The 17011-nt window shown below is 51.6% G+C and overlaps 1 protein-coding gene across 4 annotated transcripts in view; it reads right to left on the reverse strand.

The window, feature by feature from the left end:
• The window catches only part of POLE (DNA polymerase epsilon, catalytic subunit), a 52598-nt gene that overhangs the window by 31708 nt on the left and 3879 nt on the right, over positions 1-17011 (reverse strand). For all 4 annotated transcript variants that reach the window (XM_080820912.1, XM_080820911.1, XM_080820910.1 and 1 more), the window contains exons 6-20: positions 16818-16972; positions 15453-15594; positions 15230-15310; positions 13966-14073; positions 13567-13677; positions 13018-13103; positions 12610-12729; positions 11144-11276; positions 10939-11052; positions 10614-10826; positions 10245-10352; positions 7003-7131; positions 6825-6927; positions 6587-6733; positions 6054-6199 (exon numbers count right to left, since the gene is read on the reverse strand). In XM_080820912.1, coding sequence (XP_080677038.1) covers positions 6054-6199; positions 6587-6733; positions 6825-6927; positions 7003-7131; positions 10245-10352; positions 10614-10826; positions 10939-11052; positions 11144-11276; positions 12610-12729; positions 13018-13103; positions 13567-13677; positions 13966-14073; positions 15230-15310; positions 15453-15594; positions 16818-16972 — 1896 coding nt within the window. The remainder of the gene's footprint in view (positions 1-6053; positions 6200-6586; positions 6734-6824; positions 6928-7002; positions 7132-10244; positions 10353-10613; positions 10827-10938; positions 11053-11143; positions 11277-12609; positions 12730-13017; positions 13104-13566; positions 13678-13965; positions 14074-15229; positions 15311-15452; positions 15595-16817; positions 16973-17011) is intronic.

Here is a 17011-nt window from a genome sequence, read left to right on the forward strand (position 1 = left end):
TCTATGGCAACAAATTTGACAACCTGGAAGAAATGGATACATTTCTAGAGATGTATAAACTACCACAACTGAACCAGGAAGAAATAGATAACCTGAACAGACCCATAACCAGTAAGGAGATTGAAACAGTCATCAAAAATCTCCAAACAAACAAAAGTCCAGGACCAGACGGCTTCCCAGGGGAATTCTACCAAACATTTAAAGAAGAATTAATTCCTATTCTCCTGAAACTGTTCCAAAAAATAGAAATGGAAGGAAAACTTCCAAACTCATTCTATGAGGCCAGCATCACCTTGATCCCAAAACCAGACAAGGATCCGACCAAAAAAGAGAATTACAGACCAATATCCTTGATGAACACAGATGCGAAAATTCTCACCAAAATACTGGCCAATAGGATCCAACAGTACATTAAAAGGATTATTCACCACGACCAAGTGGGATTTATTCCAGGGCTGCAAGGTTGGTTCAACATCCGCAAATCCATCAATGTGATACAATACATTAATAAAAGAAAGAGTAAGAACCATATGATACTCTCAATAGATGCTGAAAAAGCGTTTGACAAAGTGCAGCATCCCTTCCTGATTAAAACTCTTCAAAGTGTAGGGATAGAAGGCACATACCTCAACATTATCAAAGCCATCTATGAAAAACCCACCGCAAATATCATTCTCAATGGAGAAAAACTGAAAGCTTTTCCGCTAAGGTCAGGAACACGGCAGGGATGTCCGTTATCACCACTGCTGTTCAATATAGTACTAGAAGTCCTAGCCTCAGCAATCAGACAACAAAAAGAAATTAAAGGCATCCAAATCGGCAAAGAAGAAGTCAAACTATCACTCTTTGCAGATGATATGATACTATATGTGGAAAACCCAAAAGGCTCCACTCCAAAACTGCTAGAACTTATACAGGAATTCAGTAAAGTGTCAGGATATAAAGTCAATGCACAGAAATCAGTCGCATTTCTTTACACTAACAACAAGACAGAAGAAAGAGAAATTGAGGAGTCAGTCCCATTTACAATCGTACCCAAAACCATAAGATACCTAGGAATAAATCTAACCAAAGAGGTAAAGAATCTATACTCAGAAAACTATAAAGTACTCATGAAAGAAATTGAGGAAGACACAAAGAAATGGAAAAATATTCCATGCTCATGGATTGGAAGAACAAATATTGTGAAAATGTCTATTTTACCTAAAGCAATCTACACATTTAATGCAATCCCTATCAAAATCCCATCCATTTTTTTTAAAGAAATAGAACAAATAATCCTAAAATTTATATGGAACCAGAAAAGACCTCGAATAGCCAAAGGAATATTGAAAAAGAAAGCCAAAGTCGGTGGTATCACAATTCCAGACTTCAAGCTCTATTACAAAGCTGTCATCATCAAGACAGTATGGTACTGGCACAAAAACAGACATATAGACCAATGGAACAGAATAGAGAGCCCAGAAATAGACCCTCAACTCTATGGTCAACTAATCTTCGACAAAGCAGGAAAGAATATCCAATGGAAAAAAGACAGCCTCTTCAACAAATGGTGCTGGGAAAATTGGACAGCCACATGCAGAAAAATGAAATTGGACTATTTCCTTACACCACACACGAAAATAGACTCAAAGTGGATGAAGGACCTCAATGTGCGAAAGGAATCTATCAAAATCCTTGAGGACAATGCAGGCAGCAACCTCTTTGACCTCCACCGCAGCAACTTCTTCCTAGGAACATCGCCAAAGGCAACAGAAGCAAGGGCAAAAATGAACTATTGGGATTTCATCAAGATCAAAAGCTTTTGCACAGCAAAGGAAACAGTTAACAAAACCAAAAGACAACTGACAGAATGGGAGAAGATATTTGCAAACGACATATCAGATAAAGGGCTCGTATCCAGAATCTATAAAGAGCTTATCAAACTCAATACCCAAAGAACAAATAATCCAGTCAAGAAATGGGCAGAGGACATGAACAGACATTTCTGCAAGGAAGACATCCAGATGGCCAACAGACACATGAAAAAATGCTCCACATCACTCGGCATCAGGGAAATACAAATCAAAACCACAATGAGATACCACCTCACACCAGTCAGAATGGCTAAAATTAACAAGTCAAGAAATGACAGATGCTGGCGAGGATGCGGAGAGAGGGGAACCCTCCTACACTGTTGGTGGGAATGCAAGCTGGTGCAACCACTCTGGAAAACAGTGTGGAGGTTCCTCAAAAAACTGAAAATAGAGCTACCCTACGACCCAGCAATTGCACTCCTGGGTATATATCCTAAAGATACAAACGTGGTGCTCCGAAGGGGCACGTGCACCCGAATGTTTATAGCAGCAATGTCCACAATAGCCAAACTGTGGAAAGCGCCTAGATGTCCATCAACAGATGAATGGATAAAGAAGATGTGGTATATATACACAATGGAATACTATGCAGCCATCAAAAGACATGAAATCTTGCCATTTGCGACGACGTGGATGGAACTAGAGGGTATCATGCTTAGCGAAATAAGTCAATCGGAGAAATATAACTATCATATGATCTCTTTGATATGAGGAAGTGGAGATGCAAGGTGGGGGGGTTTGGGGGGAGGTAGGAAAAGAAAAAATGAAAAGATGGGATTGGGAGGGAGACAAACCATAAAAGACTCAATCTCAAGAAACAGACTGAGGGTTGCGGGGGGGAAGGGGGATGGGAGAGGGTGGTGGGGAAATGGACATTGGGGAGGGTATGTGCTATGATGAGTGCTGTGAAATGTGTAAACCAGACGATTCACAGACCTGTACCCCTGGGGATAAAAATACATTATATGTTTATTAAAATAAAAAAAATTTAAAAAAAAAAAAAAAAAAAAAGATTTTTTATTTATTTATTTGACACACAGAGAGAGATCACAAGTAGGCAGAGAGGCAGGCAGAGAGAGAGTGGGGGAATCAGGCTCCCTAACTGAGCAGAGAGCCCGATGCAGGGCTGGATCCCCAGGACCCTGAGATCATGACCCGAGCCGAAGGCAGAGGCTTTAACCCACTGAGCCACCCAGGCGCCCCTTGGCCCCGTTTCCTTATTCCATTCTCTGTACGGGCACAGCCAGCAGAAAGGCACAGACATCAGGACCCGACACCCCTGGAGACTCCAGCACACAATTCCTAGGAATAAAGACATTTACATACCACAGGGCTATTATAGCCCCCGAGAAACCTAAGGAGGGTGCGGGGCCCACACATCCCTCCCAGGTCTGCACAACCCGCAACCCAGCGGCCAGGCCAGAACCACACCCTGGGCTCCCACGTGTCCCGACGAGCTGGTAACCCAGCACTGCCTGGTACAAGGCAGATGTCCTGAAAAGAGTTCTGGACACAAAGGAGCTTTTATTTCTTGTAAGACAAACAACGAGAAGACACTACAGCAACCCACTTGGACAACTCAGACTTGGGGCAACGTCAGCCTCCTGGGACGAAAGCCGGAACGCAGCAGTGAGCGAGAAAAACAAATGAACCCCAAGTCCGAGACCAACAACAGAGGAAGGGGCTTCCCGCCACCCAAGAGGCCCAGGGGCTCCCATTATCATCCTGTTATTCAGCACGACTCTGACTTAATGCCATGGACAAGACGAGTTACAGGTCTTCTCCAACAGAACTCAAAAGCCGCTGACAGGCAGAGAGCAAAGTGCACACCAATGAAGACAACATCTCAGGGTTACAACTGACTCTCAAGCCTACTGACGGACCAACACCTGCTTATCGGATCCCCTAGCACGTGTTAGGAGAAGATAAACTCGATAAAGCGAATGAAGGACCTGACACTGTTCTAAATGGTTGTAACGGAAATGTTGTCTTGGCCGCGGTGGTCATTATACAGTCACAGGATTTTGTCAAAACCCACAGAACTGCCACATGGAGGGTGACATGGATACTGGGGGCACCTGCCCTCACTCCTGCCCAAGCTGCACGTCAGTCCCTGCTCGCTAACATGGATACTGTCACAGTGGCCAAACAGTTGACGCTTCCCTTTCTGCTTGAGAACATCTCACCTTCATTCCCCTGGCTGATGCGTTTCAGTGCCTAGATCAAGCAGACAATAAACAACTCTAATGAGTGAAAGGCTCTCCAGATTTTGACTGAGACGAGAAGCCATGGATTGCAAATGCTGGGCCTGGGGGTGCCAGACCCCAGTCCCACCCAGCGCCAGCCCAGAGGGGCAAATGGTGACACCTGGCCTTCACACCCATAGGACACACCTCCGGAGATGCTGGGCCCAAAAGACAAGGCTGGAGGACATCTCCCCCAGGACGTGGGTGAGATTACACTGGTGGATTTGCTCTCCCTGCTTCACAGTGATGAAGCAAGTCTTCACCAGCAGAAACTGCAGGGTGGGTTTCCATGATGGGACTGGCTGTGCCAAGGCCGAGATGTCCCAGGATGAGGAGTCAGGCCTGTCTGTGTCTGTGTTAACTGGACTGAGGGTAACGAGAGCTACTCAAGAGGCCCCTAGTAAGAGCAACCAACAAAGAATCACGGGGGAGGCCGTAAATATTCCACTAAACTCCCCATCCCATGCGAGAACAACACTGAGATATTCACTGAATGCCTACCATGCGGCAGCTACTGTGTCAGCCTCCGAAGAACAAAGAACGAGACAGACACATTCACTACACTTTGAGTCCCTGTCCAATGAGAGACAAGTAAACACGGAACTTAACAGTTACTTAACTGAAACAAAATGCGACGCTGCCGCAGCTCCTCCAAACACTGAAAATGGAATTACCGTAAGACCCAGCAAGGCCACTTGGGGCACACACTCTGAAGACCTGAAAGCAGGGACCTAAGGAGGTATTTGCACCTCCACATTCACAGCAGCCAAGACGTGGACGCGGCCCAGCACCGTGGGCAGGCGAAGAATGAACAGAACGTGGCGCGTACACGCAGCGGGTTGCCGCTCAGCCTCAGAAGGAAGGGACTTCGGACCCCGGCCTCAGCGTGGATGAAGCTTGGGGACTCGACGCTGAGGGCAATGAGCTGGTCATCGTTAGACGCTGCGTGATCCCACCTAGCCGGGGACCCACAGGGGTTAAACCCCGAGACAGAAAGTAGGACGGGGGGGTTACTATTCCACGGGTACAGTGTTAGTGCTGTCAGGTGAAGAGTTCTGGAGAGCACGGGGGAGGCCACACAACCGTGGGAATGTCCCCAGTGCCGCAGAACTGGGTTGGCTTCCAGGTTATATCTATCTTACCACAAAAAAAACCCACCAGGGGCACCTGGGTGGCTCAGTGAATTAAAGCCTCTGCCTTCGGCTCAGGTCATGATCCCAGGGTCCTGGGATCGAGCCCCGCGTCAGGCTCTCTGCTCCGCAGGGAGCCTGCTTCCCTTCCTCTCTCTGCCTGCCTCTCTGCCTGCTTGTGATCTCTGTCAAATAAATAAATAAAATCTTTAAAAAAAAAAAAGAAAAGAAAGAAACCACCAAAAAAGGTAGTAACAGTAAAATGTGATAACAACGGTCTATCGGAGCAGGGGCCTTACTGAGTCCGGGAGTGAAAGAAGGACTTTCAGAAGAAAGAACCCCGTTCGCTCAAGTGTGAAACTACTGTGTGTTATGATCGAGGTGTGGGAGGTGTGGCCGTGGAGCCTCCCGGATTAAGCCATCCAGAAATTGCGCTCCCAGCCCTCCCGTCAGAGGCGGGAAAACTAAATGCCACATCGTGCAGCTGGTTTCTGCCCCAGCTGCTCACCTCCACCTGCAGGGGGACGCAGCTCAGTTCCAGTAAAATTTTATTTATAAAGATGGCCCGCCCGGCCACAGTGTGCTGACCTCTGCTCTAAATAAATCCTTCAAAAGCAATCGTTGGGAAAATTTTCGAGGCCTCAGCCTTCAGTCCTTCAAAGCTAGAACAAATGTGCACTTGTTACTTTGCAAACGCAGGACAGCCAAGACGGGAGCCCCACATCCTCGGTGGGGAGGTCACCACTGTCCAGACAGCACCAAGCTAGGATTCTCATCTCAGGATCTAGACTCTGTCCGGGCCTCGCAAAGGGCAGACTCACCTTGTGGAGACCTTTGAACTCATAGCGCCTGTCTCGGAAGGCGCGCACCGTGTCCACGTAGAAGGAGTTCTCCCGCTGGCAGATGGTGGTGAGGCGCTCCTCCACCCGGGTCACGTGGATCTTCTTGTACGCCTTCCGGCAGTAATCTGAAGCACAGGCGAGTGCAGGGGAGCGTGAGAGACCGCACAGCGGGTCCCAGCCCTCCTGGGCAGAGCCCGAGAAAGCCAGGGAGCAACAGACACCAACGAGTGCAGCTTTCCAGCCCGGCACAAAGGAGCAGAGGCGTCCAGAAGATGCGTGCTGGTTTATCCTAGTAGAGGACAGCCCCAGGGTGACCGGGCCAGATTCCCCAAGAGCACAGGAAGGAGAGTTCATCTTTTGAAGGAGAAATAAAGACAGGAGGCAGGAAGAAGCAGTTCACAGTGATCCCTCCTGGTGCAACATCCAGTCTAATGGACCCCAGGCTGGGACGCCCCCGCACAGCCCAACAGAGGCCCAAGTTGGGGGAGGTGCCGCATCCGGCAGCCGCTCACCTGCGAGCCTCCGCTTCTCGTATTTGGCCTGCTCCTCGCGGGACAGCTCGTGAAAGGCCCGTGCTGGGCCCTCTGCAGTCAAGGGAGGGAACTTCTCCGACTCCAGCTGGTGCTGGATCCGATGGTACTCGCTGCGGCTGGCTGGCACTAGGAGGGTGACAGAGGGGAGTCCGTGCCTGGGACCCGCGCGCCTGCTCGCCGCCCAGCCACCCTGCCGCTGCTCTGGGGCCACACTCACTGAACTCGCCCCTCCACTGCCACGTCATCTTCCGCTGGCAGTCTGCGCCCGGCTTGTTGAAGTCACAGGCAGCGCAGGTGGCCTCGTCCACCACGGCAGAGGGCTGCGGCAGGGCAAGAGGGGGTCAGTTAGGGCCTGTGCAGAAAGAGCTCGACTCTGATGGGGGAATCTGTCTCACCTGCAGGCGGTTCGTCAGGATGATGTTGGGGTACATGGCCCCCACGTCCAGGTGATAGATAAGGGGACACTCTATTCTGTTTGGAACATCTTTCAGGGAGGTGAGCTTGGTCTTAATCTGATCACACACCTATGAGAAAGGACAAAAGAGTGACAACCAAGAAGAAAACTGTAGACTGTACGGATGGTCACAAAACGAGCACCATGGGTCCCAGAAGGATGGCAGACGATGGTCACCAACACGTGGAGGTACGGGAGCCTCGTAAGACAGAGCCCTGAGGAGGACAGCACGTCGGGGCGCTGCAGCCGCTACCCCAGGGGACCTGCTGGGGCTGGGAGAACTGTGGAAGACCATCTGCCACCTTGCACGACGGCCACGCACAGCGAGTGAGGGACTGGGCTGGAGTATCAACAGCCCTCTTCCTGGGGGCCATCCGCAGCTGCACGGTGAGGGCATGGGGCACCCCAGCCTCTGCAACTCCTCACCTGACAGATGACAAGGCTCAAGAGATTAGCGGGGCTCTAGCATTGGTCCCCACAGCCCAAATGCTATGCTCTGAGCCCCCATGCTAGACGGTCCCCAGCATTACTCCACGGGCTGGTCCCTCCAGTCTGTGGTCTGGGAGCCCTCCGGCCAAGGAACCACATGACAAGGGACCCCAGGCCAGAAACCGCATCAAAGTACTGACAGCACTGACAGGCCACCTGAGAGTCCCGGCTGAGCATAAGTTCACATTCCAAACTGCCGAGCGCAGAAGGAGCACCCCCATGACCCCCATGACCGAGAGCAGACTCAGGAGGAGGAGGCCCCGAGAGATGAGAGAACACATCTCCTAGAGCAAACGTGGGAAAACGAGCATGAATAAAAACACTGGAGACCAAAACTCTAAAACAAGAGAGACCAGTTAAAAAAAAAAAAAAAAAAAAGAAGCACATCAGAAAAAAAACCCAACAGAGCCTTCAGAAATGGAAATATGGTCCTAAAAGAAGTCACTGCAGGGGCGCCTAGGTGGCTCAGTGGGTTAAGCCTCTGCCTTTGGCTTGGGTCATGATCCCAGAGCCCTGGGATCGAGCCCCGCATCGGGCTCTCTGCTCAGTGGGAAGCCTGCTTCCCCCTCTCTCTGCCTGCCTCTCTGCCTACTTGTGATCTCTGTCTGTCAAATAAATAAATAAAATCTTAAAAAAAAAAAAAAAAGTCACTGCAATTCTGTAAGGCTAATGCTAACTGGCTCCTGATGGGCACGTATTCTCACCCACTCCCCAAAATGTAACACTGAGTTAAATCAGAGCACAGACAGGGACTTAACCGAAAAGTTCATTCTGCACAAAACATACACAACACCACGGAACACAACCCCCAAATCTGAGAACAAGCATATCCACAAGTTAATCTAATAACTCAGCAAACCTCTGTGAAGGACCAGATAACAGATACTTCAGGTTCTGTGGCGACACATTCTGTCACATGTTCTTCTCTGTGTGTGTGTGTGTGTGTGTGTGTGCGCACGCACGCATGTGTACACACAGCATCTTAAAAAAACGTAAAAACCGTTCTTGGGCTGCTGGCTGCATGGGTGTCGTGGGCCACAGTCTGCCCACCGCTGCTTCAGTCCATCAGGAGTGAACGGAAACACAGCTAAACAGACACAAGACTAGCCAGGAGAGTAGCCACCTTTTTTACGAAATATGTTAAATTCGATAGTCATATGAGAAAAATCACTTGAATGCAAAATTGCCCTTAGTATTAAAAAGCTCTTTAAAACCCTCCAAAGGGGCACCTGGGTGGCTCAGTTGCTTAAGCAACCGCATTCGGCTTGGGGCACGATCCTGGAGTCCCAGGACTGAGTCCTACATCGGACTCCTTGCTTGGCAGAAAGTTGGCTTCTCCCTTCGGCTTCTCCCTCCGACCTCTCCCCTCCCATGCTCGCTCTCTCTCAAATAAATAAAACCTTTAAAAAAATAATAATAAAAATATAAAAATAAAAACAAAACCCTCCAAAGAAGCCAAGACCAAAAACACACCAGAAACTGTAAAAAACCATGACTAAAAGGAGCATTACCTATTGTATAGAACAGGACGTACTAGAAGCGTTAATACCTTCGGTTCCTAACTGCATTCTAGGCAAGTGAATCATGAGGAGAACAGGCTCTCCACCTCCCATTCTGAAATGCTAATAGTGAGGGAGAAGGGAAGGAGGCAAAGTTCCCAGAGGACGCACCCCACACCACCACGACCCCAGCTGATCCCATCAGCATCATGGGGACAGGATGGTCCCTTAGAAACAAAGCGATGAGCCTGTTACCCTTTTCCTAAGGACCCCGGGCTGCCCTTTAGAACATTCTGGAGACAGCGCGTGAGCCACACTCCCCGTCCTCCACGAGCCCGGAGTCTGGAGGCCTCTGCTCAGCACACCTTGGTTTCATTCACGTTGCCCCTTCTCCCACTTCAAAGTGGTGTCTGTTCCTTCCGAGGCACTAACTCACATCTGGTTTTGGGCCTGGACGCGCCTCACAGGTCATCCTCTGAGAGCTCCCGAGACATACGGGAGCGGAGCCGGAGCGGACATCAGCTGCACGGCACTGCCCAGCTGGCAGATGACGCAAACACATTCTTTCTTGAATTCTGCCTAGTGAGTCTGTTACGAGATGTTTCTTGAAATCAATCCTAAAACTGGTAGAAGCTCCAAACCACGAGTCGCTCAACAAGCCACAGTGCTGAGCAGGGCTGAACAGCTACACCTGAGAAGGGCCCCATCCGAAGACCCGGACCTGCGGGCCTGGGGCACGCTGTCAGTGGTGCTTTCTAACCGTTACGTGACGGGGGTTACACTCGCTGTGTTCTACTCTGTCACCTGTAGGAACTGACTCAGCACTTTGAAAGTGTCCTCAACAACAAAACATAAAAACCAATGGCTCCCCGCTGCCTACAAAGTAAAGTCCAAAGGATCTGGGCTCCCGACCCAGCACTGCCCCCTGGCCCAAACCCACCCAGCACAAATGTTCCAAGAATCAGGTCAAGAGCCCTCCACCTCCTGGTGACACTCTCCTACCTCCCTTGGTCGGGTCGTGCACCGCAACCACAACACTGTCCTGTCCCTCCCTTAAGCAGACCAGGACCTGTGTCCTCCACCTCAGGGACCAAGTACCAGCACCCGGCAGGGGCGTACCAAACACTACGGAAAGAAGCCAGTCTCCAAGGCAAGGCATGTGATGACGGCTTCTCCTGGCCCCGTGGAGCGTTACCTCTTGGAAGTTGGTGACCTCCTCCATGGGCACCTTTTCCTCTTCCTCGATGGCATGACGCATGGTCTTCTCCACCCGCTGCAGCAGGAAGTCAAAGGCAGCAGGATTCTAGCACAAACGACCGAGAGGACATGAGTGAGACGGGAGATGCCGCTGCACCAACCAATCTACCTCAGGCAGGACGGGACACGGCAGAGGACACCCCAGAGGAGCTGAGCGCCTGCCCCGCAGCACCTTCGTCAAGGGCAGGCCAAACAGAGGAGGTCTGATGAGGGGGCCACAGAGGAAAAGAGCGGTCAGGGCTTGACCAGCCCTCGCAACTTCTGGGTCCCACCAAGCATTTGGCAGGAAGCCCAGGGAGGGGCTCACCATCCTGAACCGGCAGGGGATGTCACTGCGAAACACGCCTGACTCGAGGGCCTCCACATGGCCACCCACATAGGTCTCAGCGTCCAGCACGTGACCGTCATCTGTCAGCTTGTTGAACTCCTGCTCCTGCTTGTTGGGGAAGATGATGTTGGCGTGGAAGGCTTGCACCATCAATAAGGCCTCACACAGCGTCCCGGAGCCCTTCCGCAGCACCTACGGGGGGAACGAGGCTTCAGACCACAGCCGCATCCCCGCCAGCGGCCGGGCACCAGCGCCCTCGGGCAGCGTGTGGAGAACGGCCCATGGGGCCAGGAGAGGCACTGACCTCGTCGGGCTCCATGGGGATAATGGTGCAGAGAGCGAATATAAAGGGATGGACGTACTTCATGTACAGGTAGTACGTGGCCACTGCGTCTGACACCGAGTACGTGGCCAGAGTCTGAGGAGAGAACATTAGAGAGTAAGAGCCACGAGGAGCCCCGGAGGCAGCACGGCAAGCGCAAGGGGGCAGAGCGAGGAGACGCACGTGCCTGGGGCTGCTCGGTGGCCATCCGGCACATGTCCTCGGGGTCCAGCTCCACAGGGTCATAACCCAGCTTGGCTTTGGCAGCCGCCTTGAGGTTGTGGCTGCCCACAGGAAGGTAACTGTCCCTCTTCACCCACCTGAGAACAAGAACGAGAGCAAAGTCAGAGAGGACTCCGAGACGAAGCCCAAGAACCGGCAGAGGTGGCAAAGCTGGACACACCCCACAAAGACAGTCCTAACGGCACCCCAGAGATCTCTGAGACCCCACAGAGAGCAGACCCCCATGAAGCCCTTCACCCGGATCCGGCAACCTCGCAGAGGAGCCCACAAACGTGAGGAACGACGAGCGCCCGTCCTCCAAGCCCCACGGCCTTCCCCTCCCCTCTGACGGAGAAAGACAAAGGTGAGCGGGTGGGAACCCGCACCCTCCGCCTCCCTCCAGCCCTCCAGCCCGTCCTGGGGCTGTTTCTACTTTGCGCTGCTCTCCCCCTCCCTCAGACCCTATTTCTGAACTCCTATTCTCTCCCTACACGGCCCCTTCCACGTGGAAACCGGAAGCACGCTGTGCCCCTCGCCCCGTGCCTGTCTCCATGTCCTCCTGTCAACTCAGTTCCGTGGCGAACACAGTGTCCCTGGCAGCCACAGCCCCTCAAGACTGCATCTGGCCTCAGCTCCCTCAGCCTCTGCACTCCTCACTCCTGCCACCCTTCTCCCAGAAATGCCCCCCGTCGCCTCCCAGGACTGCCACCTCCTCTGAGAGCCCCCACCTGTCCTTTTACCTGTCACCCTGCCCCATGAAGGGGTTCCCAGGCCTGTTGCTAACTGGAAGCTAAGCCCTGCTCCCCCAGAGGCCCACCCCAAACCCTGAGCACCAACATTCCCTGTGCCTCATGTGCCCCTGGCCCCCCGTTCATGGCTCCCCCAATCCACCCCTCTCCAATCCTGTCCTCATTACGACGCGGCCTACCCATTCCAACCCGCGCACCATGACGCCAGGGCTGCAGAGAAAACAGACCAAGTGTGTCAAGGGCGCCCCAGAACTCACCTCCCCACAGGGTACAGGAGGCCCGCAAGACCTCCTTTCTCTCCAGCCTTCCCTCTCAGCACTCTGAGCCCCCTCAAATGCTTCTCTCCAGGCTGGACACCCCTGGTGCAGCACTCCCACCTTCGTGGAGGGCTCCCACAGCACCAAGACCTCACCCAACCTGGCCTTTCTGCTCTGGCTTCCCCACCAAGTCTGATGCTAACATGGTTGTTGGTAGAAGAAATGATGAGCCCACGTGAAAGACAGCACATCCCTCGACCCAGCCAGAGCCGCACCCACTGTCCCGAAGGAATGGGATCTACTTCCCAGAAGCCACCCTCCCCCGTCAAAGGGAGGTGGACAGGACCAGTACGTGCAAGAAGGGAGCTCCGGACCCCCGTCCCAGAAAGCCCTCCTGCAGCAGCGCAGTGAGCTGCCGGGCCCACCTGAGACAGTCCATGTGGATGCACTGGGACGCCTTGTACTCCCCCTGGCTGTCCTTCTGGAACCCGATCTCCTGGCACATGTTCAGTCCGTGGACCGCTGCTCTGGCCTCCACAAACGGCCTAGGGATGAGGGCAGACAGATGGGCACGTGGGCAGTCATCCTTTAGCTCCCTCAGAGACAGGAGACTGCCCCCAGCAGACCCCCAAGCAGACCCAGGAACCCCCACACCCACTTCTCCTCAAACAGTGCGAGGTGCCTCTCGGGCCACCAAGCAGGCCCTCCTACCCCTCCCTCCTCTCCCACTTTCTTCCCATCTCAACCATTTGTAACTGAGCACATTTACGCTGCCGTGCAACACCCCCTCCCAAACACATTTTAGCGACCCACAAGTAAGACGTCACACTTACCAGTCAAAAAAGTCCCCGTTGTAGGTGACCATGATGGTGGGTTTGGTCTCCTGGACGTGTTCAAACCATCTCTGGAGTAGATGAACCTAAATCCAATGATTCTCGGCTGTCAGAGAATTGCTGCTTCTCTTCGAGCCGTTACCTAACACCTCTCCCGAAGTTCAGGAAGCTGTCACCGTTTCATTCCCGCAGCCGCCCCTGCCTCCAGTGTGGATGGGGACCACACTAAACACCCTGTTCGGGGCGCCACCGTGCTGGCTGCGTGCGCGCCGAGTCTGCCTCGTCCTGTTTCACCTCAAATACCAGCAGCTTCCCAAAGGACCCCTCTTTTTTCCCTTTAAAGATTTTATTTTTATACAAAATAAAATAGAGAAGAACTAGAGAGACAGCACGAATGGTGGGACAGAGGGAGAGGGAGAAGCAGACTCCCCACTGCACTGGGAGCCCGACCCAGGGCTCGACCCCAGGACCCTGGAATCATGATCTGAGCCGAAGGCAGACGTGTAACGACTGAGCCCCCCGGGCGCCCCACCAAGGGCACCTCTTTACCTCATCGGGTTCATTGAAGACACAAAAAGGTCCTTCATACTCTGGTTTGGGGGTGAACTCGAAATCTTCAACATCTTCTGAAACGAGCTCCCTGTTGGTGATGAGGTAGCCCTGGGAAGTGCGTGGGCCATCGGCACGAGTTAGGACGCACAAAGCCAAAACACACCTCTTTGCTCTTGGCCCAGCAGCAACAGGAAGTCAGTCCGGCTCTCCCAAGAAGAGCCCTGAGTGTCTCAAGCTTCTATTGGAAGGACCATGGCTTGTTTGTTCACTTTCCAGGACTCGACTCACTCATTTTTCACCCAAAACATACTAAGCACAGGGGGATGCTGCTCTGATTTAGGGACTAGACAAGGTTCCTGCTCCTATGAAACGTACATCCCAAAAGGTACCACTTACCTGACCATCAATCATATAGGAAATCATCATAATCTGGTCAGTCTCAGCATCGGGAAACTTGAGGGGCAGTTTGGTGGTCTCAATGTCAAATGCCAAAACCACAGGGTCCTGCAGGGACACAATGTCTCATTAAACTGGACAGAAAGCAAGCCGAGCTCTAGAGATCCCAAACGCCTTCTCAACACCTGCCACCTCCACCCCCGCCTCCAGCTGCTAAAGGAGTCAAGCTGCCACAGGGAGAGGTTCCAGAAGAAGTGAGACCAGCACGCTGGGGCTGACTGAGCTGTATCAAGAATGCCACGATTCACTGGTGGTATAAAAATTTAAACACATACAAGTGCTTAGAGCATGAGAGGAAAATCCTAGAATTACAGAACACCTGAGTCTCGACGTGCTTGAAAATGCATGACCTTATTTTGACCTTTGTGACAACCGAGAGAGGGCTTCGTGGTACAGAGATGACATCTCTGTTTTGGATATGAGAAAACAGCAATACAGAATTGCCCAAGAACACAGAGTCATCCCTGAACCAAGGCCTTCCGGTCATGAATCCATTTTCAACACACCGCTTCACTCTCAGCAGCCCAAAATAGAAGTCAGCGCTTTCCCTCAAATGTTCAGATCCAGTCCAGCTCAAACACGCACATCACACGGTGATACATAAGCACAAAGTGAAAATTATGCTTGGTCAGAAACAGGCGTCTGGGGGGCTCAGTCGTTAAGCATCTGCCTTTGGCTCAGATCTTGATCCCAGGGTCCCAGAATGGAGCCCTGCATCGGGATCCCTGTTCCACGGGAACCTGCTTCTTCCTCTCCCTCTCCCCCTGCTTGTGTTCCCTCTCTCACTGTGTCTCTCTCTGTCAAATAAATAAATAAAATCTTAAAAAAAACAGACCAAAAAAAATTTTTTTTCTACATTTTTAAGAAAGTATCTAAGGGAGGGGCGCTTGGGGGGCTCAGTGGGTTAAAGCCTCTGCCTTCGGCTCAGGTCATGATCCCGGGGTCCTGGGATTGAGTCCCGCATCGGGCTCCCTGCTCAGCAGGGAGCCTGCTTCTCCTTCTCTCTGTCTCTGCCTGCCTCTCTGCCTACTTGTGATCTCTGTCAAATACATAAATAAAATCTTTAAAAAAAAAAAAAAAAAGGAAGTATCTAAGGGAAAAGAAGAAAACAAATCTCTGAATCAAATTCATCCTTCAGCACTGAATGAAATCTCTCCAGAAACAAGTGAAAAGCCAGGACGGAGGAAATGCAAGCAGTACTCACAGGTCGTTCAACAAGGTCATCTCGTCGGGTGATTTCCACGGGAAAGGCACTTCCTCGGTATCTGACGTTGTACCAGTGAGCCTGCGGGATGGGGAGCACATTAAGAAAAAGCTCTGCGTCTGTCCCGGGAGGCGTATCTGTATGTACAGTAAATCTGTATGGATTTATCCTTTCAGGGTCACTGCCCAACTGTCCGGCTGCCCAAAAGGCACGGCCCACTCACCACGTGGATCTTCAGGTCAATGGAGAGGCGGATGTGGTAGGGCACGTCATATTCCCGCATGTCCACAATGTTGTCCCACTGGTCGGTGACCTTCTTGGAGGCTTCCTCTTCATCAATAACCACACTGCTCCCTTGCAAAACACTGCAAAACAGAGACAGGCCAGCTTACTCAACTACACTCTGCTTGGGGTTGGAACAGGAGCGAAGACCACAGCCCACGTGGAGTAAACACAGAAGGTAAATCGAGGTGGCAGCATGCCCAGACAGGCTCTTCTTTTTTTTTTTTTTTTTTAAAGATTTTATTTATTTATTTGACAGACAGAGATCACAAGCGGGCAGAGAGGCAGGCAGAGAGAGAGGAAGGGAAGCAGGATCCCCGCTGAGCAGAGAGGCGGATGCGGGGCTCGATCCCAGGACCCTGAGATCATGACCTGAGCCGAAGGCAGAGGCTTAACCCACTGAGCCACCCAGGCGCCCCCAGACAGGCTCTTCTTAAGAGAATGACCTCAGATGACACCTTCCTATAAGCAGCAGACCAGATAGAAAATTTCATGCACACTTAGGACGTGTATTTTATAGGATATAAGTTAAAAATTTTAAAAATTGGGGCGCCTGGGTAGCTCAGTTGTTCAGCGTCTGCCTTTGGCTCAGGTCACAATCGCAGAGTGCTGGGATTGAGTCGCACATTGCACTACCCTCCCTGCTCAGTGGTGAGTCGGCTTTGGATTCTCTTTCCCTCTGCTCCTCCCCCTGCTCAAACTCACTCTCTCTCTCTCTCTCAAATAAACAAATCTTTTAAAAAAAGGGGGTGGGTGTCATTGGGAATCCAAAATGTCTTTACTATTACAGCAACTCAACGTTGGAGCCACAACTCCACCCCTCTGTAAGAAAAGAGGTACAGCTAAAATATAACCCAGGAAACCACCTTTTATTCAACACAAATGCACCACATAAGAAATTCTACCCAGGCTGGGACACCTGGGTGGCTTGGCTGAGGGTTCGCCTCTTGATGTGGGCTCAGGCGATGATCTCAAGATGCTGAGACTGAGCCCCGGGTTGGGCCCTGTGTTGGGTGTGGAGTCTCCTTAGAATTCTCTCTCCTCCTCGCCCTCTGTCCCTTCCCTCCCCTCACACTCTCTTGCTCTCTCTCAAAAGAATAAAATAGATAAATAAATATAAGTAAACTAAAAATTTTTAAAAAGAAATTCTACCTAATTGCTTGTAAGTGTTTCTACACTGAACAGAGCTGATCCTTAAGGTAACTTCGTTGCTAGTTTTCGTGCTTCCCATCCATCTCATCAACTTAAGAGGAATGGGCAACAGTCCTGTGGGCCGCCCGACAGCCCTGCTTGCTAGAAGGCCCACCTGGAGAGCATGGCTGTGTAGGCGTCACCGGCGTGGCCCTGCTCCCGGTTCTTCTTCACAGCAGGGGAGACATCCTTCCTCACTCTGACGAGATCCTCCACGGTGTTGAAGGACAGCTTAACGTAATTGAGCTTCAAACCGACCAAGTGATTTGGCTACAAAGTGTAAGATTGTGCTCATGAGTTCAAGAGGAA

The sequence above is a fragment of the Martes martes genome (assembly GCF_963455335.1).
Source record: "Martes martes genome assembly, chromosome: 13".
Lineage (NCBI taxonomy): Eukaryota > Metazoa > Chordata > Mammalia > Carnivora > Mustelidae > Martes > Martes martes.